At 42.2% G+C, this 21,015-nt stretch overlaps 1 protein-coding gene and 2 non-coding genes across 7 annotated transcripts in view; 1 reads left to right on the top strand and 2 right to left on the bottom strand.

The window, feature by feature from the left end:
• Nucleotides 1-21,015, top strand: part of OCLN (occludin) — a 63,527-nt gene that overhangs the window by 29,717 nt on the left and 12,795 nt on the right. For all 5 annotated transcript variants that reach the window (XM_054489881.1, XM_063664893.1, XM_054489880.2 and 2 more), the window contains exons 5-6: nucleotides 10,340-10,485; nucleotides 20,577-20,792. In XM_054489881.1, the coding sequence (XP_054345856.1) occupies nucleotides 10,340-10,485; nucleotides 20,577-20,792 (362 nt within the window). The remainder of the gene's footprint in view (nucleotides 1-10,339; nucleotides 10,486-20,576; nucleotides 20,793-21,015) is intronic.
• LOC129037671 (U6 spliceosomal RNA) lies at nucleotides 6,374-6,476 on the bottom strand. The gene has a single exon (XR_008502901.1). It is a non-coding gene; the product is annotated as a U6 spliceosomal RNA (small nuclear RNA).
• On the bottom strand, nucleotides 14,791-14,894 carry LOC129037732 (small nucleolar RNA U13). The gene has a single exon (XR_008502955.1). It is a non-coding gene; the product is annotated as a small nucleolar RNA U13 (small nucleolar RNA).

Raw genomic sequence — 21,015 nt, forward strand, 5'->3', positions numbered from 1 at the left:
TTGTTTCATAATGAACACCTGCAGATGTACCATCCCACCTAATAATTACAATACATTACTAAGTTACATTGTACATTTTTTACTCTCTCATCTACTTGCTTCTACCTGCCCCCAGAGGTAGCCTATCTAGAATTTTGAGTTTATTATAATTTGCTTTTTAAGAAGTTTTTACCTACATACATGTATAACTTAGCAACATGATTTTGTTTTGGGTGGGTGTTTTTTAACTTTGTAGAAGGTGTACCTGCTGTCTTGGCATTTGCCTTTTTACTCAGAGTTAGGTTATAGATTAATACATGTTGATGGAGCTGAAGTCCATCTGATGTCGCCATTGTCTGGTCCTCTATTTTATCACATTTCATAGCAGTTTATCCAGTTTCCTTTTAATGGGGTTTTGGATTATTAAGACCATTACAAATGCCATGAACATTTTTATATTTTATTTATTTATTTTTAAGATAGTGTCTCGCTCTGTTGCCTGGGCTGGGGTGTAGTGGCATGATCTTGGCTCACTGTAACCTCCGCCTCCCGGGCTCAAGCAATTCTCCCACTTCAGCCTCCCAAGTAGCTGGGATTATAGGCGTATGCCACCACACCTGGCTAATTTTTGTATTTTTAGTAGAGACAGGGTTTTGCCATGTTGGCCAGGCTGGTCTCAAACTCCTGACCTCAAGTGATCCACCTGCCTTGGCCTCGCAAAGTGCTGGGATTACAGGTGTGAGCGTAATCCCATGAATCCCGCCTGGCCCCGTGAACATTTTTAAATCACCTATACTTGTGAACATTTCTCTTGGCTATGTACCTAAGAGTGGAACTTCTGGGATGCAGCATTTGTGAGTGTACATTTCTTTCTTTTCTTTTTCTTTTTTTTGAGACAGAGTCTCGTTCTGTTACCCAGGCGGGAGTGCAGTGGTGCGATCTCGGCTCACTGCAAGCTCCGCCTCCCAGGTTCACGCCATTCTCCTGCCTCAGCCTCCTGAGTAGCTGGGACTACAGGTGCCCACCACTACGCCTGGCTAATTTTTTGTATTTTTAGTCTAGACGGGGTTTCACCGTATTAGCCAGGATGGTCTCGATCTCCTGACCTCATGATCCACCTGCCTCAGCCTCCCAAAGTGCTGGGATTACAGGCGTGAGCCACTGTGCCCAGCCTGTGAGTGTACATTTCTATAAGACAATGCCAAATTATTTTTCATATATAATCTAAACCAGCAACTCTTGGTGGTGTTAGACTTTATAATATTTTCCAGTCAAACGTGTAAAAGTGTATCAATGTTGTCTTGGTTTATATTTCTTCTGAACATGTTGTGTTTATTGGCCTAATGTGTTTTCTCTTCTACTTTTTACCTTTTGGCAGTTGCTGAGGTGGCAAAACTCAACCAGTTTCTCTGATACTCTTGATTTTTATAAGAGTTTTGATGGGGTAAAGGTCAACTTTTTATGAGGCATAGTCCTGAGGAAGTATAGTCTATTGCGTGATCATTAGTGTCCTTTTCACAAATGACTAACCCTTTATAGATATGACAAGCCAAAGGTGCCTTCTCTCCTTTAGGGAAAGATGTGTTCCTTCCCTTTTCCATTGTGTTGATGGTATGGTAGAGGTCCTTCTCAAGGCCGAGAATCAACTGATGTTTCCATTGTGATAAAAGTAGATACCCTCAGCTGTTCTCATGCCAAGTGAACCTTCTCACTGTTGCTCTAGGTTATTTTATGACACCTGGACCAGAAAACCAGGCACTGTCAGGTTTGTGCATCACTGTAGGCAAAAGAGACCCTTAACTTGTAGGTCTTTACAAGGTACAGTGGTCTGCAACATAGAAGAGAATTGTGTCTACATCAGTAGTTCTCAAACTTTTGCAGGCAACAGAATCACCTGGAGGGCTCATTGAAACAGCCCACTCACTCCCACCCTGGAGTTTATGATGTTCACGCTAGGCCTGGGTGGGGCCTAGGTCGGTAATATTAATGTAGCTGGTCTGGGGACCATATTTCGAGAACCACTATTTTATAGATTCAAGCCGCAACCATTAAACTGTAAGCAAGTTATCATTACATCATGGCATATTTGGAAAATGGTAATTTAGTACAAAATACTGGAGTAAACTGAGGGGTATCTGGAACTGCAGATGATTGGCTCGCAGGCTGGGCGACCAAAGACATCCTGGCACACCTGTTGAAAAACTCTGGCATGAGGTACAGGTATATTTAACAGGCTTCACAGGGATTTTCGTTTAAGTAAGGGGCCTTGAATGAGATCATTGATAAGCCTCACTGAGTACAAGGTTTTTCTACCTCATCCCCTTCCAGAGCTCTGATAACTCATTGACTCTCAGGGAATTTCAGAATTTACCTTTGCTGGTGTCAACCTAAAGATGACACAATTATAAATTTAGAAGGGATCTCCAGCTGTGAAAGAAAAAAGTAGAAAGGAGACTATTTATTATAAAGGGTTACAACCTGCAAGGTGGCCATCCTTGACAGTCTTGGAAGCGTAGCTTCTGGCAGACACTGAAAGGCACTTAGAAGGAGATGGAGTTGGCACAAGAGCTTAATGCTGAACAGGTTGGCCATACGTTCCTATTCAACAGGTTATAGGAGGAGCTATGAATATCCGTGAATGGGGTTCTGATGCATGCGTAATGAACAAACATTCATGTTACATGCATCCTATGTTCACTTTGGGGTGGAGACTTAACATTTAAATGTGTTACAGTTAGGCCCTGTACATCAAAAGGTGAAGCAGGGGCCAGGCGCGGTGGCTCACACCTGTAATCGCAGCACTTTGGGAGGCCGAGGAGGGCGGATCACGTGAGGTCAGGAGTTTGAGACCAGCTGGCCAAGATGGTGAAACTCCTTCTCTTCTAAAAATATAAAAATTAGCTGGGTGTGGTGGTGGGCGCCTGTAATCCCAGCTACTCTGGAGGCTGAGGCGGGGGAATTGCTTGAACCCAGGAGACGGCGGTTGCAGTGAGCCGACACAGTGCCACTGCACTCCAGCCTGGGTGACAGAGTGAAACTTTGTCTCAAAAAAAAAAAAAAAAAAAAAAAAGAAGCAGGAACACAAGGCACTCACGTGCAGCCTCTGCAAGCTGGCCAGAACCATTCCACCGCTGCTAGTCTCTGACCAGGAGAAAGTTACTGAAATCAGTTTCTTGCCCAGTCAAAGCTATATGGTTTGTGGAACAGGGGTCAGTCAGTATCTGTTGGTGGATGAGCTGCAGTTGTTTTCTTTTTGTATTTTTTTTGTAAGTTTTTATTTTTAATTTTTGTGGGTACATAGTAGGCTTATGCAATTGCTTTAATCTTGCTTATCTTGAGGCCAGTGCTTGTTTGGCTGCTGGAGAAAAAGAGCAACCTATGGCGGTTAGAACATAGTGTATGGTTAGGACAAATGTAGGGGTGTGGGATTTAACCCTTGTCTGGCATGGCCTTAGGTCTTGTTTATAATTTGGTGTTTTATTGCCACAAAGAGTCTATTTCTATCAGTCTTGATGATCTCTATGTTAACATGAATGCTGGTCAGTTGTGTCTGAACCGCAGAAGGGAGGGTGTAAATGAGTTGTGTCTGACCTCCCGTTCTGTCGTGGCCAGGAACGCAGTTAAGATTTCTCTGGGGCACTCTTGGCCAAAAGGGGGTCTTCTCGGTTGGGGGCTTAGGATTTTATTTGTAGTTCTCATTGGTCTATATTATTACTATTTCTTTGGACAGCGTGCAGTTGGGTAAGGGCAATTTGTTTCCTAAATCCTGAATGCTATCTGAGCAACATAAAATAACCAGACACGTTCAGACCTGGTCCACGATCTCATTCTTTGTGGGATTAGTAGATGTGGGACCGTCTGCCTTCAAGTGACCAAAGGTGGAGAAAAGTCTAAGAGAACTTTCCAGTCAATTTTGAAGCTTTTATTGGGGGGAGTATCTGAGGGTGTAAAATATCAGAAAACAGGAAAAACGAGTTAGACCACTTACTGTTGAGAACCTGTAGTACAAGGGCATAGGGCTGAGGAGGGTGGAATGGGCAAGTTGTAAACCTGGAGATGATCCTTGAGATTAAGATGCTCCTCCCTCTGATGCCTAAGGTATATCTCCACTTTAATCACCAAGCTGGGAAAATCCTACTCTTTCCTTTTTGAGAGAGGTGTTCCTAAATGCTGACCTAAACAAAGGCGCATGGTGACTGAAACATACTCATAATAATTGTGCATCAATAGCTACTCTTACAAAGTTAAACTAATAGGCAAATAAAGCTCTTCAAAATGGGGAGGAGTTTAAGACAATGAGAATGGTCTCCTTTGTTAAAAAGAACAGTCAAAATACCCAGCCAAGATGGGTACTTCAAGCCATGTTTGAATTCTTGAGGTGGCAGTTTGTTATGCCAGAAAGAGCTGGGCTTTGGAGCTAGAGGGACCAGGGTTCAAATCTCCCCTCTGCTACTTTACCTTCTCTGTGACTTTGAGCAAGTTAATTTAACCGTAGAAACTCAATTTCCTCATCTGAAAATAGAGATAATTGTGTCTCCTTGGGTGGCAGTGAGAATATACAAAGTCGGGTTTGCCTGGCACATGCTGGATACTCAACAGGTGAACTTCCCTTTCCTTCTTAGAGGTAGATGGCTTTTGCACATTGCTAGACCACATGGATGCAGGTCTAGCCTGACTCTCTCCCATGTGTGAACTAGGATGAAATTAGGGTGTGGAGAAAAATGAGGATTAGTTATAATTGCATATAATTTGCATATATTTTGCTTTTACTAACTCCAAATGAAATATGAAATTGATTTAAGTGGGGATAAGTGTTTTCCCCAATCTTTGTTTTGGAGGAGAGAAGATTTTCTTTCAAAGTGACCTAGAACATTCCTTCTTGACCTTTTTATTCCTTCTCTGACTTCAGGGAGTCAGGGTGGGGAAGGTGGGACCAACATGATGGTGTAGACCCATCTTACTCTCAGGTGAGGAAGAATCACGGTAGGTATTTGGAGAAGAGCACCTGAGCTGCTCTAAAGGAGAGCTGCCCTCTTTGTTTTCCTGTTGGCATCCCGCAGGGGTTTAGGATGTTTTCATTGACTTTCCGAGGAGTGTTAGGTGTTATTTGTCACAAAGAATTTTTTCACAAGTGACATAATCAGAACACTTCTAATGAGTACAATTAAACTTTGAATAAAAATTTATCCTCATAATTACCTCTTGTGAAGATCTTTTAAAATGATAGTTCATTTTGCTATTTCGGAAATAAATTCTTTCTTGATTGGAATAAGAATCTTAATAAAATTTTCCTGCATATCCCCTAAATTAATAATTCATACTCCTTAAGCATGTTCAGTGTGAGTGCTTGTCCTTTTTGAATGTAATTTCAAGAGTAAGTCTGAGTTACTTTGGTTTTTTTTTTTTTGAGATGGAATCTGTCACCCAGGCTGGAGTACAGTGGTGCAGTCTCGGCACACTGCAACCTCCACCTCCTGGGTTCAAGTGATTCTTCTGCCTCAGCCACCAAGTAGCTGCGATTACAGGCGTGCGTCACCATGCCTGGCTAATTTTTGTATTTTTAGTAGGGATGGGGTTTCACCTTGTTAGCCAGGCTGGTCTCGAACTCCCGACTTCAGGTGATCCCTCCTGCCTCAGCCTCCCAAAGTGCTGGGATTACAGGCATGAGCTACCGCGCCTGGCCTAGAGAAATCTTTAATTTGTGTTTTCATCCTGCTTTCTTCTGCCCCTAATTTCTTAGAGATATCCTCAAGTTACTTAAGGGAAAATTGTTACAAAGACACTTTGCTGTTTAGAATTATGCCTAGCTGGTTTTCTCAAGTTCTCATTCTTTAAAAGCAAGATGTAGTGGTGTGAGCCTGTAGTCCCAGCTACTTGGGAGGCTAGGGTAGGAGGATTGTATGAGTCCGGGAGTTCAAGTCCAGCCTGGGCAACATAGCAAGGCCTCATCTCTTAAGAAAAAAAAATCTTACTGTGAAAATTAAAATCTTTTTCTTTTCTTTTTTAAGAGAACTTTAACTACATCATTGAGTTTTATGAGCTGACTGGGGGATTCTATCAATAATAACAGTGAAATTCAGAAGTCCTTTCTCTCATAATAGGAAATACAGGTTGGGGACTCCTTGTAGAAATGAGCACCTGTTCACTATGTATTACCCCCTCCAACCCCCTTCTACTTTCCTACTGTCCTTCAAAAGCTGCAGATACTGGGTTTATACTTACTTTGCATTGGTACCATTAAGTGGGTTAGAGGAAAAAATATTTTAGCCTTTTTTCAGGAAAATTGCAGTGTAAAGAGAAAAAAAATGATTGTACTCCTTGTTTTTCAGATATATTTTGCCTTTGCCTTCAGACTCTTGGAGTCTGGCATCACAGCTGGCTCAGGATTTAAAAAAAATAAATGGAATGTTTCATGAATTTGGGTGCCGTTCTTGCCTAAGGGCCATGCTAACCTTTCCTGTATTGTTCAACTTTATATATGTGCTGCAGAAGGGAGCACTGCCTTGGAATTTATTATGCACGTGTATAGAAAAGGTATAATCAGAGATCTTTGCTGGAGGGTGGAGTCAGTGGTCAAGCTAGTCCAGTTCTGCCGATGCTAAGAGAGAAAGGTCAGCTCAGCGTGCCTCATTGATAAGATACTTGGGTATACAATGTAGAAATAGAACAGTTATCGATGAGATAACCTTTATGCAGCAAACTTGGGGCTCCCGATTTGTGCCAGACACTGTGTGGTCCTTTGGAGACTCGAAGAGGAAGGCAGGAGACTGCCTGCCCTTCCATTTTCTACGTCTAGGTTCTTGGGAAAGTTATCTAACTACCTGAGCCACAGCTTCCTCATTTCTGAAAAAGGAACGATATTTGCCTGTAAAGCCATGCCTACAAAATGATCTGTCACTTCAATATTTGGCTTATTGTAAGCAGTCAGATAGTGGTGGCTTAAGCCCAGTCCACTGCCTACTGAAGTGAGATAGGTGAGCAAGCCATTGTACTGGGAGTAAGCCATTGTTCGGCAGTGCATAAGCAATTTGGTGGGAGGTTTGTATGCACAGGTGTAGGGAGATAGCACAGGTTGGTGCCTCATCCAGGAGGGGCTTGTATGAGGAGGAGGTGGTGGCACGTGAGCCGAGAATTGAAACCCAATCAAGGAGTAGCCGGCAAAAGGGGAAGGGCATTCTAGCCAGTAAGAAATCTCTGAAAAGATACACAGACTCTGCTAAAGCTCACGCTGTGAGGAGGAGGTGGGACCTAGAGAAGTATAAAATGGGTTTTTAAGCAAAGGAAGGATTTTTAAATTCTGATGAGGTATTGGATTAAGAATAGGCTTTGGTTTGGTGAAGCATTTGCCTGTGAAGCTTGGCAACTTCTGTTGTAAACTTTTGTTGTAAGGAATTCTGTGGGAACCAAGAGTGCTTCCCTCCCTTCCCTCCTGTGGTAGGATCTGAGCACACTCTATGGCAACCCACCCACTGGTTTCATAGTTGCTGCCAAATTCCACTTTCAGAGGGAAATGATTCTATTCCTTTCTGACTCTGAATGTTAAACAATCAAGAATACCCCTATGTACTTTGAGGGGTAGGTAAATATCTTTCTGTATGTGATACTGCCTGGATAAGTCAGGAGAGTACATCTCATGTTTTAATGCTACTAAGAATGGGAAACTTAAGATGTAAGGAATATGTATTGCAGGAAGATACACTGCATTGAAGCTGAACCTAATTGTAATTATACAATTGCTTTATAATAGCAAAATAATCCAAATGAAGGTCTTCTTCCACCTCCAAATTCTTGTAAAAATTATTTGATCAGATCCAGTGGCCTTAATTCCAAAATCCAGCATCTTTTGAATTTTTCCTGTGTTTAAAGGCACTGTGGTAAATATGATACCTTGTCACCTCATTTAATCATCAAAATAACTTTATGTACCAGGTAGTTTTCTCCTTTTTTTTTTTTTTTTTTTCAGATGAAAACTGAGGCTTTATAGAATTTGTGGTTGGCAGACCTGGGGTGAGCCCAGATAATCTGATGCTATTGGTTGTGTTTGTACGTAGTATTTGAGACAGGGTCTCATTCTGTCACCCAGGCTGGAGTGCAGTGGCACAATCAGAGCTCACTGCAGCCTCCACCTCTCAGGCTCAAGAGGTCTTCCCATCTCAGCGTCCCGAGTAGCTGGCACTACAAGCACACATACCAAACCCTAAAATGCCATTGATCCTATCACAAAGCTAAAGTGGTTCTACCCTTTTGAATAGCAGCTCTTTTTCACAGAAATGATCTGTAGATTTATTTTGATTTTTTTTTCCACACTTTATTTCTATTCCTTTGCCTTAAAACAACTAAAAGATTCATCTAGGGTTAGCACTTGTTTGAGGTCTTTGATTTTTTTTCCAATTTTTTTTCTCTATTACAGAGTGATATGTAATAATTTAAAGACTATTAGGTGAAATGTCAAGAGTGTTGGAGCTGTTACATAAAACATAAAATCTAACAGTGGCCGGGTGTGGTGGCTCATGCCTGTAATCCCAGCACTTTGGGAGGCCGAGGTGGGTGGATCATTTAAGGTCAGGAGTTCGAGACCAGCTTGGCCAACATGGTTAGACCCCATCTCTACTAAAAATACAAAAATTAGCCGGGCATGGTGGTGGGTGCACATAATCCCAGCTAATCAGGAGGCTGAGGCAGGAGAATCGCTTGAACCCAGGAGGCGGAGGTTGCAGTGAGCCGAGATCTCACCACTGCACTCCAGCCTGGGTGACTGGGTGAGACTCCGTCTCAAAAAAAAAAAAAAAGAAAAAAAAAATATATATATAAACAGTGTTGGGAGTCTAATTGGCTGTGCTTTTTATGTTTAAATTTTTTATCCCAAAGGTTCTGTGGTAAGCCTTCCATGTTAATGTTGACCTAAGGGAAGAAGCTGAGGCAAAATTAATATAGAGAATTTATTTGGGCCAAGGTTGAGAACAGCTGCCTGGGACATGCTTCCAAGCTGCCTTGGGGAGTGCTCCATTCAGCCTTTTTTATAAGCAAGTTTTTAAAGGCAAAAAAGGGGCACAAGGAGTGGGCAGAAACAAAGTTGTTCATCAGGAATTCTCACTGGTTTACAGAAATAACGTTGTTACATCGTCGAGCCATAGCAGGGTTATGGTGCCCAGTGTGTAGCATTGTTAGGTTACGCAGTTTCTGGAGATAACTACATAGCTCAAGGGGGAAGTAGGACTTGATTGCTGTTTCATTTTAATGCCTCTCTGGGCCTGATAAGTTTTAAGAAAGGGCTTACATTCCTCAGATAAGAAGAACCTGTATATGTATTTCACATTAAGGCATAATTTCTTTTTTTTTTTTTTTTTGACACAGTCTCGCTGTTGGCCAGGCTAGAGTGCAGTGGCACTATCTCTGCTCACTGCAACCTCCGCCTCTCAGGTTCAAGCGATTTTCCTGCCTCAGCCTCCCGAGTAGCTGGGACTACAGGCGCGTGCCACCACGACCAGCTAATTTTTTGTGTGTGTGTATTTTTAGTAGAAACGGGGTTTCGCTATGTTAGCCAGGATGGTCTTGATCTCCTGACCTCGTGATCCACCCGCCTCAGCCTCCCAAAAGTGCTGGGATTACAGGCGTGAGCCACCGCGCCTGGCCTATTAAGGCATAATTTCTAATGCATGTTACTTTTGTAGGATGAATTCACTTACGCATCAGAATGAAATAAGGAAAGTGAAAAGGGAAGGCACTGATGTTGTGTGATATATTGTGTAGGTTATTAGTAATAGAGCCATTGAGAATGTACATTAAGGGAGAATAAACAAATCTCTTATTAAAAGAGTAGAAGTCAGCTCGAACTTCTTAATTTCTTCTGTGGTTTTAACATTCCATGTTGAGAGGTGAATGGATTAAGAACTACCAGTGTTCTAGATTAGTGCTTTTCCAAGTGTGGTGCACAGACAGCAACATAGCATTACCTGAGAGCTTGTTAGAAATGAAAATTCTCCTAACCGAGACCTAGCTTAGGTTAAATGAGAATGGTCTTTGTAATGTGGGCGTGAGATAATGAGACCAGTCTTCCTAATATGGAGGTGGAAAATTGCCATAGATAATTATTAAACTTAATCACATTAGGATGAGAACTAGGTGATCAGATTTTTCTTCTTGGTAATATGCTTGTTTAAACTAGCAGCAGCACTGTTTATATGTCTATTAAAATGTGGATTTAACTATTAACCTGTAATGATTGCCTTTTTATTATTAGTGTTAATAGCATTTAATGGGCCACATAAATATTAGATAATGTATGTAAGATAATTTTCTTCAGTGTCTTCCCCCTTTTCATTACAAGATAAATAATAACTATCTCTTGGGGTTTTTTAAGGTTAAAAATGTGTCTGCAGGCACACAGGACGTGCCTTCACCCCCATCTGACTATGTGGAAAGAGTTGACAGTCCCATGGCATACTCTTCCAATGGCAAAGTGAATGACAAGCGGTTTTATCCAGAGTCTTCCTATAAATCCACGCCGTAAGTAGCATCTCTCTTAGTTTGATAGACTGAGTGTAAAAATGAGTATTTGCACATAATTGGTTTTTGTTGTTTTTGTGCCTTTCTGCTTAAAAAAGTATCCAGCAGTGCACACAAAAGCTGGATCTGGATCTTGGTATTACAACAATCTTTGCTTTGTTGGTACAGAGGCCTACGGCTACTTGGAAGACCAGGATGAGGAGGGTGGGGTTCTGTTTCCCTTCTAAGTTGAAAATGCTTCTTTTCACTTACTTGTTTAATTGAAAGGCTGGGTTGGGTTCTTTCACTCTAGGAATGTGGTTCTGCTGTTTGTGGTTTTAAAGTTTAGGTGAGGGTGAGAGGAAGTTACTGAGCAGAGATCAGTGCTGTGCTCAGCCTCTCCTTTTGCCTGTAATTGTTGGATCTCATAAACAGAAGGGAGGACATTTCACATTGATCAACCCTGCCCACATACATTTCTGTTAAACTAGAAGACTTCATTTGAATCCAGGAATTGTGGCATTTCATTTGCTGTGCTAGGTCCTCAGTATTGCTGGGAGAGGTGAAACCTCAGTGAACGTCTGGCTTAGGGAAGGTGCTATATGATTATTGAAATGGTATCTCTGTGGTGGAAACACTTACCCTAAAGCTCAATTCTAATTCCACCTAATGACTAGTGAGAGAAGAATATTGGAGATAGTTGGTATGGACGGGGATGTAATTTTTGCCTAAGGTTGATAAGGTTGGTATTTTTACATATATAGTCATGCATTGTTTAACGATGGGAATACTGAGAAGTGTGTCTTTAGGCAGTTTCATCCTTGAGTGAACATCACAGTGTACTTAACACAAACCTAGATGGATAGCCTGCTATGAGCCTAGGCTATGTGGTATAGCTTCTTGCTTTTACGCTACAAATGCAGACAGCATGTTAATATACCAAATACTCTAGGCAGCGGTAATACAGTGGTATTCGTATGTCTAAACACAAAAAAGGTACAGTAAATATAAAAGATAAAAAATAGTACATCTTGGCCGGGGTGGTGGCTCACGCCTATAATCCCGGCACTTTGGGAGGCCAAGGCAGGCGGATCACCTGAGGTCAGGAGTTCAAGACCAGCCTGACCAACATGGAGAAACCCCATCTCTACTAAAAATACAAAATTAGCCAGGTGTGGTGGCGCATGCCTGTAGTCCCAGCTACTTGGGAAGGCTGAGGCAGGAGAATTGGTTTAACCCGGGAGGCGGAGGTTGTTGTAAGTGGAGATCGTGCCGTTGCACTCCAGCCTGGGCAACAAGAGTGAAGCTCCATCTAAATAAATAAATAAATAAATAAATAGTACATCTTTGTAAGGCACTTACCATGAATAGAACTTGCAGGACTGGAAGTTGCTCTGGGTGAGTCAGGGAGTAAGTGGTGAGTGAATGTGAAGGCCTAGGACTTTACTGTACACTTTATAAATACTATACTTAGGCTACACTAAATTTACTAAACATTTTTCTTCTATAATAAATCTTAGCTTTCTGTAACTTTAATTTTTTTGACTCTTTTGTAATAACACTTAAAACACAATCACATGGCTGGGTGCAGTGGTTCACGCCCATAATCCCCACACTTTGGGAGGCCCAGGCGGATGGATCACCTGAGGTCAGGGGTTCAAGACCAGCCTGGCCAAAATGGCGAAACCCCGTCTCTACTAAAAATACAAAAATTAGCCAGGCATGGTGGCTCCACCTGTAATCTCAGCTACTCGGAAGGCTGAGGCAGGAGAATCACTTGAACCTGGGAGGCAGAGGTTGCAGTGAGCTGAGATCACACCAGTGCACTCCAGCCTGGGTGACAAAGTGAAACTCTGTCTCAAAAAAAAAAAAACAAAAGGCCGGGCAGGGTGGCTCACACCTGTAATCCCAGCACTTTGGGAGGCCAAGGCAGGTGGATCACGAGGTCAGGAAATCAAGACCATCCTGGCTAACACGGTGAAACCCCGTGTCTACTAAAAATACGAAAAATTAGTTGGGCATGATGGTGGGCGGCTGTAGTCCCAGCTACTCGGGAGGCTGAGGCAGGAGAATGGCATGAACCCAGGAGGCAGAGCTTGCAGTGAGCCGAGATTGCGCCACTGCACTCCAGCCTGGGCGACAAAGCGAGACTCCGTCTCAAAAACAAACAAAAGAACAAGAACAAAAAACACAATCACAAAGCCTGGCACAGTGGTGCACACCAGCAGTCCCAGCTAATTGGGAGGCTGAGGTGGGAGGGATCATACTTGAGCCCGGGAGCTCAAATCCAGCCAAAAAACCCATACCTACATTGTATAGATATAGAGAGGTATTTTCCTTATTCTATAAGTTTTTTTTTTTTTTTTTGGTAGAGACATGGTCTCAATCTGTCACCCAGCCTGGGGTGCAGTGGTATGATCACAGCTCACTGTAGCCTTGACCTCCCAGGCTCAAGTGATCCTCCCGCTTTAGTCACCTAAGTAGCTGGGACTACTTAGTCACCTCAGTAGCTGGGACTGCTTAGTCACCTCAGTAGCTGGGACTACACATGTGCTCCACCATGCCCAGCTATTTTTTTCTATTTTTTTTTTTTTTTTTAGAGACAGGGTCTCGCTATGTTGACCAGGCTGGTCTCGAACTCCTGGGCTCAAGCGATCTGCCTGCCTCAGCTTCCCAAACTGCTGGGATTACAGGCATGAGCCACCATACCCTGCCACCAGGCTGTTCTTAGACTCCTGACCTCAAGTGATCCTCCCACTTTGGCCTCCCAAAGTGCTGTTTTCTATTTTTACCATGTAAATTTTATTTTAGTTTCTACACTTTATTGTTAAAAACTAAGATACAGACTGGGTGCAGTGGCTTATGCCTGTAATCCCACCACTTTGGGAGGCTGCAGTGAGCTGCGATTGCACCACTGCCCTCCAGCCTGGGCAACAGAGACCCTATCTCAAAAAAAATAAAAATAAACACACACACACACACAAACCCAAAACTAAGATACAAACATACACATTTGCCTAGGCCTACATCAATATCACTGTCTTCCATTTCCACATCTTGTTGCACTGGAAGGTCATCAGGGCCAATAACACCCAGAGCTGTCATCTTCCATGGTGACAGTGCCTTCTTCTGAAATACCTCCTGAAGCACCTGCCTGAGGCTCTTTTAACTTTTTTTTCTCTTTCAACTTTTTTTTTTAATAAGTTGAAGGAATCTAATAAAAAATAAAGTGTAAATACATAAACCAGTAGCATAGTCGTTTATTGTCAAGTATTATATACTGTATGTAATTGCATTTGCCGTATACTTTTATTAGTCCTTCATTGACTGAAATATCTTTATGACTTTGTGACTGTAATTCTAGAACTCCCAAGTTCCTTTGGAGACTGAGAAAGCCCAAAACATTTCCTTTCAGCTAGTTTGAATGTCTATGTTAAAGGTGTATCTACTGGAAATAACTTGTTACTTCGAAGTTTTTTTTTTTTTTTGAGACGGGTCTCACTCCGTTGCCCAGGCTGGAGTGCAGTAGTGCGATCTCAGTTCACTGCAACCTCCGTCTCCTGGGTTCAAGTGATTCTTCTGCCTCAGCCTCCTCCTAGTAGCTGTGATTACAGGTGCGTGCCACCACGCCTGGCTAATTTTTGTATTTTCAGTAGAGACGGGGTTTCACGATGTTGGCCAGGTTGGTCTCGAACTCGTGACCTCAGGTGATCTACCTGTCTTGGCCTCCCAAAGTGCGGGCATTACAGGCGTGAGCCACCGCGCCTGGCCTGCTTCGAAGTTTTATCCCCAATGCCCGATTCCTGATTAGTGGACCATGATATATGAGATTTACTCTGAGTGCATAGTTGTTTTGGTATTCAGACTTGATCTTGCTGTTGATTTCAATTGTGAATGATTTGGAGAAAGCACATTTTCTCTGTTCTTCTCTTTGGATTTTGACAAAAACTAAAGCACTTGAGTCTGTTAGGGACAAGGGTACACAAGAGAGATGCAGTCCTTCTAAGTCTTTTTTTTCATCATTTGTTTGAGATGCTGTTTCACTCTGTCACCCAGACCTGTAGTGCAGTGGTGTGATCATAGCTCACTGTGACCTTGAACTCCTGGGCTCAAGCAGTCCTCTTGCTTCATAGCTCACTTTAGCCAGGACCACAGGTATGTGCCACTATGCCTGGCTAATTTTTTATTTTTATTTTTGTAGAGAAGGGGTCTTGCTTTGTTGCCCAGGATAGTCTTGAACTCCTGGCCTTAAGTGATCCTCCTGCCTCAGCCTCTAACATTTTTAAGCTATGATTTGCAGGACTTTTTTTTTTCTCTCTTTTTTCATGTCAGATGGGTAATGTGCCAATATTGTAACAAGATTTGAGGGTGGCACATTTCACACATGCGTGTGAACACCCAATCATCATGCTCATCAACTATAAAAGGACCAATTTGCAGAACTTTCATACATACAAAATGTATATCTATACTGCATCTTGGCACCAGCTGTGCCTCTAAATTGTAAGGCCTGCATGGTTACACAGCATTCCCAGGTGTTGTCCCTTTTCACGAAAACCAGGATGGTTTCACAAATTCATTTGAAATGAATTTGAAAGTCTTAGTCCTTAAGTATTAATCTTTCTTATTCTTGAATACTTTATGTAGTGGAAAATATAAAAGGGACAAAAGGTACCAGCTACCTAGTTCCTCTCCCCAGAGGCAACTAATGTCATCACTTTCTTTTATATTTCTCCAGAGATTTTAAAACATAAAGATACTGGCCAAAGTACATTGATTCCCTCACCCCCCACCCCCTTAAAATACTAGCATACCAGAGCTGGGCACAGTGGCTCATGCCTGTAATTCCAGCACTTTGGGTGGCTGAGGTGGGTGGACTGCTTGAGCCTAGGAGTTCAAGAACACCCTGGGCATTATTGCTAAATCCCCTCTCTACAAAAAATATAAAGATTTGCCAGGTATGGTGGCACATGTCTCTAGTCCTAGCTACTTGGGAGGCTGAGGTGGGAGGATTGATTGAGCCCAGGAGGTCAAGCCTGCAGTGAGCCAAGACTGTGCCACTCCACTTCAGTCTGGGTGACAGAGTGAGACCCTGTTTCAAAAAAAAGAAAAAGAAAATATTAGCATACCGAATGTATCATTAGCAATATATTTTATCTTGGATATTGTCCATATCACTATGCAATGAGTTGACCAATTCTGTTTTATTTTTTTAATTATAACCAAGAAGAAGCACTATTCTGTTTTATAGCTGTATAATATTCTACCAGATAGGTATACTTTATTTATTTATTTTATTATTATTATTTTTTGAAGTGGAGTCTCACTCTTGCCCAGGCTGGAGTGCAGTGGTGCGATCTCGGCTCACTGCAACCTCTGCCTCCCAGGTTCAAGTGATTCTCCTGCCTTAGCCTCCCGAGTAGCTGGGATTACAGGCACCCACCACCACACCTGGCTAATTTTTAGTAGAGATGGGGTTTTGTCATGTTGGCCAGGCTGGTCTCGAACTCCTGACCTCAAGTGATCTGCCTGCTTCAGCCTCCCAAAGTGTTGGGATTACAGGCGTGAGCCACCGCACCCGGCTGGTATACTTAATGTATTAATCCTATATGATGCACACTTTCCCCCAATGTTTTGTTATTACAAACCACAAAAGTATAAGGAATAACCTTATACATTTATCACTTTATACATATGTGAATGTATCTGGAGGCTAAATACTACAAGCAGAATTGCTGAGCTAAAATAAGTGTGCATTTTTTCATTTTGATAGATGTAGTAAAAGTTTTATTTCTTAAGGGTTGTACTAGTTTCTACTCCGAACTTATGCCCCAGAATTTTTTTTGAAGGTCTGGAAAATGCAAACATGATGCTTCATTTTAGAACCCAGATGAATGGGTGAATGGGAGTGGTACTGAGAGATACGAATGCACAATATCTCCCCCAGAGCATGGTAATGATGGAAGGATTTTGCAGCCTCTGGGGGGCAATAGAAATTGTAAAGTGTTGTTCATAGTAGAGTACTGAGTACTACAGAGGATTCAGAGGACATCCACTTGAATGGGAATAAGAACACGTAAGTCATAGCCTGTCTTTCCTAAGGCATTCTCGCAAGTGCTTAGTAACCCACGAGCACCTCTCTTCCTCACCACTCTAGTGGATAGAGAAGGAATTAGATGGAGAACATTGTGTCCATTCACCCATCCATGCCAAGGATGAGGTAACTCAGTATTAAGATGTTTTTTTCTCCCAACGTGTAATGTACATTCCATAAAAAGAGCACTAATCTTGGGTATACAGCTTGATGAGTTTTCCCATATATGACCACTTAACTCCCACCACCAAGATACATTTTGAGCCCTACATAAGGTTCCCATGTGCCCTTTCTCCATCAATACCCACCCACACCAACCCCAAGGTAACTGCTATTTTGATGTCTGTTAGTGAACGTGTTATTATTGGACTTTATATAAAATGGAATCATGCAGTATACAGTTTACTCTCATGTCTGGTTCCTTTGCTTATAATGTCCTATACCTTAGAATTTTAAGGCAGTCGGCTGTGAGAATTAATCCTGCATCAGGGGACACCAGAATTTAGCTGAAGATGGTTGCCTCTCCAAACCTACTAAATGAACTTGGGAGAGCCCTATTAGGTACACTCTCCACTATCCTGTCCACACCCAGTTTGAATTACCCTTCATAAATCAAGGAAGTTGAATGTTGCTGCAATGCAAAGCTTTCAAAGAAGGCTGACTCCTTGCATTGCCAAATGAGACCATTGTTTGGTAGCAATAGGCTGGTAGGATGATGTTAGGACTTTTATGCAAGTTAGAGGAATTATAGAAGCCCAGTTTAAACTAGTTTAAGATGGGGCATGGTTGTTCAGGCTGATAATCCCAGTACTTTGGGAGGCCAATGAGGTGGGAAGATTGCTTGAGGCCAGGAGTTTGAGACCAGCCTGGGCAACACAGAGAGACCCTGTCTCAATTAAAAAAAAAAATCATGAAAAAAAATAGGTTAAGTGAAAGGAGGAATTATCTGAGTCACATGAGGCCCAAGGATGTCTCTAGCTTTAGTCATGGCATAATCGAAGGATTCAGAAGATAGCAGGGCTCTTATGTGCTCTCTTTCATCTGTCGGTATGTTGGCTTTATTCTCAGTTCAGCTTCTGTTGTGACAGGATAGCCATCTACATTTATTTATTTATTTATTTTTACTTTTTAGCAATAGGGTCTCACTGTTTCACACAGGCTGGAGTCCAGTGGTGTGATCATAGCTCACTGAATCCTCAAATTCCTGCACTCAAGTGATCCTTCTGCCTCAGCCTCCTGAGTAGCTAGTCCTACAGGTGCATGCAACCATGCCTGGGTTTTTTTTTGTTGTTTTTGGTTTTTTTGAAATGGAGTCTTGCTCTGTCACCCAGGCTGGAATGTGTTGGTGCAATCTTGGCTCATTGCAACCTCTGCCTCCCAGGTTCAATCGATCCTCCCACCTCAGCCTCCTGAGTAGCTGGGATCACAGGCTTGCACCACCATGCCCAGCTAATTTTTGTATTTTTAGTAGAGACGGGTTTCACCATGTTGGCCAGACCGGTCTCAAACTCCTAACCTCAAGTGATCCCCCTGCCTCGGCCTCCCAAAGTGCTGGGATTATACAGGTGTGAGCTACCGCACCTGGCCGGCTTGTTCTTTTTATTCTTCAGTCATTTGTTTTATTCTCTCTCACACTCCTTCACGCTGCCTTTATTGCTCCTACCTTGCCCTGACTCTCAGCGGAATTGTGCACTTTCCTCCACCCCTGTTTTGCAGCCTCGGTGAGAACATGGACCTGGTCTTCCCAGAGTCACCTGGCTCAGTACTCTATGCATGTCAGGTGTTCAGGACAATTACTGAATTGAAAACACATGTGTAAGAATCCTTCTTTTCTGATTACACACAGAATCAGTGAAGGCAGAGAAACAACCCATGATCAACAATGCCATGACTATTAGAATGACGTTTGTTATACACACTGTATTTTAGAGCTGCCACCATTATTGGGAGGCATATCTAAGTCTTGCTAATCAGAGAACATTCTCCTGGCTTCAAGGATGACAGTGACCTGAAAAGGGCCAATCAGAATCTTTTTGCTTTGTAAGCTTTGGGAAAGAAAACTTCATGCTGGGCTGGAAAGATCAATGCAGCTCGGGAAATGTGGAAGGCCCAGCCTGGGCAACAGAATGAGACCCTGTCTCTACAAAAAAATTAAAAATTAGCCCAGTGTGTTGTTGCTCACACCTGTAGTCAATACTTTTCTTGTGAAACATTTTGCTTTTAGCTTTCATGCTAGATCAAGTATGTTAATATTTTAAAGGGGTGTAGGAGGAGGGGAGGAAAACTTCGAAGGTAAAAATATATCAATATCTAATATCATAAAAATTCTGGCAGGAGGCCTACTTTGATGTTTTACTTTTTGTTTTTATGTTTTTTTCTAATTTCTTTTCCCTTTAGTTTCCTCCCTCTTTGGCCCCACCCCTAAAATAAATCCGCTGCATTCTAAAGGTTTTGTTTTTCTACCTCAAAGAAGAAGCATAGTACCTGGCAGTTTTGGCAGAGTGTCTAGGAACTTGTTAATCATTGACTCATGGAGAAAGTCACATTTTCCCTCCATTAGAAGTAACATTAGCATAGCACACAAAGCCATATTACCTGAATAAATTTTTTTTTTTTTTTTTTTGAGACAGAATCTCATTCTGTTACCCAGGGTGGAGTGCAGTGGTGCGATCTCAGCTCACTGCATTCTCTGCCTCCTGGGTTCAAGCAGTTCTTCTGCCTCAGCCTCCTGAGTAGCTGGGATTACAGACGCCTGCCACGATGCACTAATTTTTGTATTTTTTGTAGAGATGGGGTTTCACCACGTTGCCCAGGTTGATCTTGAACTCCTGGCCTCAAGTGATTCGCCCACCTCGGCCTCCCAAAGTGCTGAGATTACAGGTGTGAGCCACCGCCCCCGGCCATAAATCTTGAAAGAAGAAATAAATACTACCCCCACCTGCACCTACACACACATAGCCCAAAGTTTAGAGTTGGCAAGAAATTGTGTGCTTAGAAATCTAAGACTCTGACAACAGTTAGAGCAAAGCACATGTGGATCACCTAGAAAAGGGACTAAACCTGGAAGATAAAGCTCAGTATGATAGTTTATGTAAATTGGCAGCAAAAAGAAATGCTTCAGACGTTTTAAATAGTTGATTGGAATGGCAAGGCTGATGCTTGGAAAGTCTTAGGCCCATTCTTTGGTGTTTTCATTTCTGTTCTTGCCCTTTTCTACAAGAAAATGAAACTTCATATTTCTTTTACTCAGAAGTAGTTCCCACTTTAAACTTTGGTATTTTATTCCTCAGTTAGGGTTATTTTCATGTTTGTGTCCAAAACATTATGCAGTTGTGATGCAACTTTAAATAATTGTATTAGAAAAAAATAATAAGTGTGTAATGGTAACCCTTCTATTCATTCTACATGGCTTCAGGATTAACAGCAATTTTAAAAAGAATCCTAAAGGAACTCTTTAATTTATTGCAATGTAAAGCTTTTTAATTTTTTAGTTTAGATATTTAGTTTATTTTGCAAGATTTTATCTTAATATGATAATTGATATATGGTATATGATAATTGATATATGGTCGTATAAGATTAATATTACAAAGAGCATGTGTGCATTCTTCCCCATGCAGCATTCCAGGGAACTAGAAGAGCCTGTAGAAAAGAATGATCACTATTTTCCTGACAGCCTTTGTAGAGTAAGTCCCTGGCACAGGTCAAGTAAACACCTCTTATAGATCAGCCTGAACTTTTTAAAATGAAATTTGAGATCCGTTGTACTTAGAAGGTATAAAAATGGCGACTCCCCTTTAAATTGGAACCTACTACTTGTGTGTATTAGAGGACTCTGAACTGCTGTCACATTGCATGCAGAAAATGAGGCATCTGCTCAGTGTTGAGCATCTGAAGTCCTCGCGTGAGTGCACCTGTGTGCAGATGTCTCCTGGTGTTTATTATGGCTGTGCTCTGTGATTACAGTGCACTGGCAAAGGGCTGTAGTGTACTGAACAATGATGCCTGTTTTTATTAGGGTTCCTGAAGTGGTTCAGGAACTTCCATTGACTTCGCCTGTGGATGACTTCAGGCAGCCTCGTTACAGCAGCAGTGGTAACTTTGAGACACCTTCAAAAAGAGCACCTGCAAAGGGAAGAGCAGGAAAGTCAAAGAGAACAGAGCAAGATCATTATGAAACAGACTACACAACTGGCGGCGAGTCCTGTGATGAGCTGGAGGAGGACTGGATCAGGTACCGACTCAGCTCTCCTTTTCCTGGGCCGCGTGCACCTTCTGATAATTAAAGGAGACCAACCAGGTGTTAGAGTTATTGCCACCCAAATTGAGGTCACTGGTGTAATTTCATTCTTTGCCAACGAGGACTGGAGACAGTTTTTTGTGTGGTGTTGGTTGGTTTTTTCCTTAGCACCCTTTTGTGATAAAGTTTGAAGTGGAGAGAATATTTGGCAGTAACC

Source organism: Pongo pygmaeus, chromosome 4, assembly GCF_028885625.2.
Source record: "Pongo pygmaeus isolate AG05252 chromosome 4, NHGRI_mPonPyg2-v2.0_pri, whole genome shotgun sequence".
NCBI lineage: Eukaryota > Metazoa > Chordata > Mammalia > Primates > Hominidae > Pongo > Pongo pygmaeus.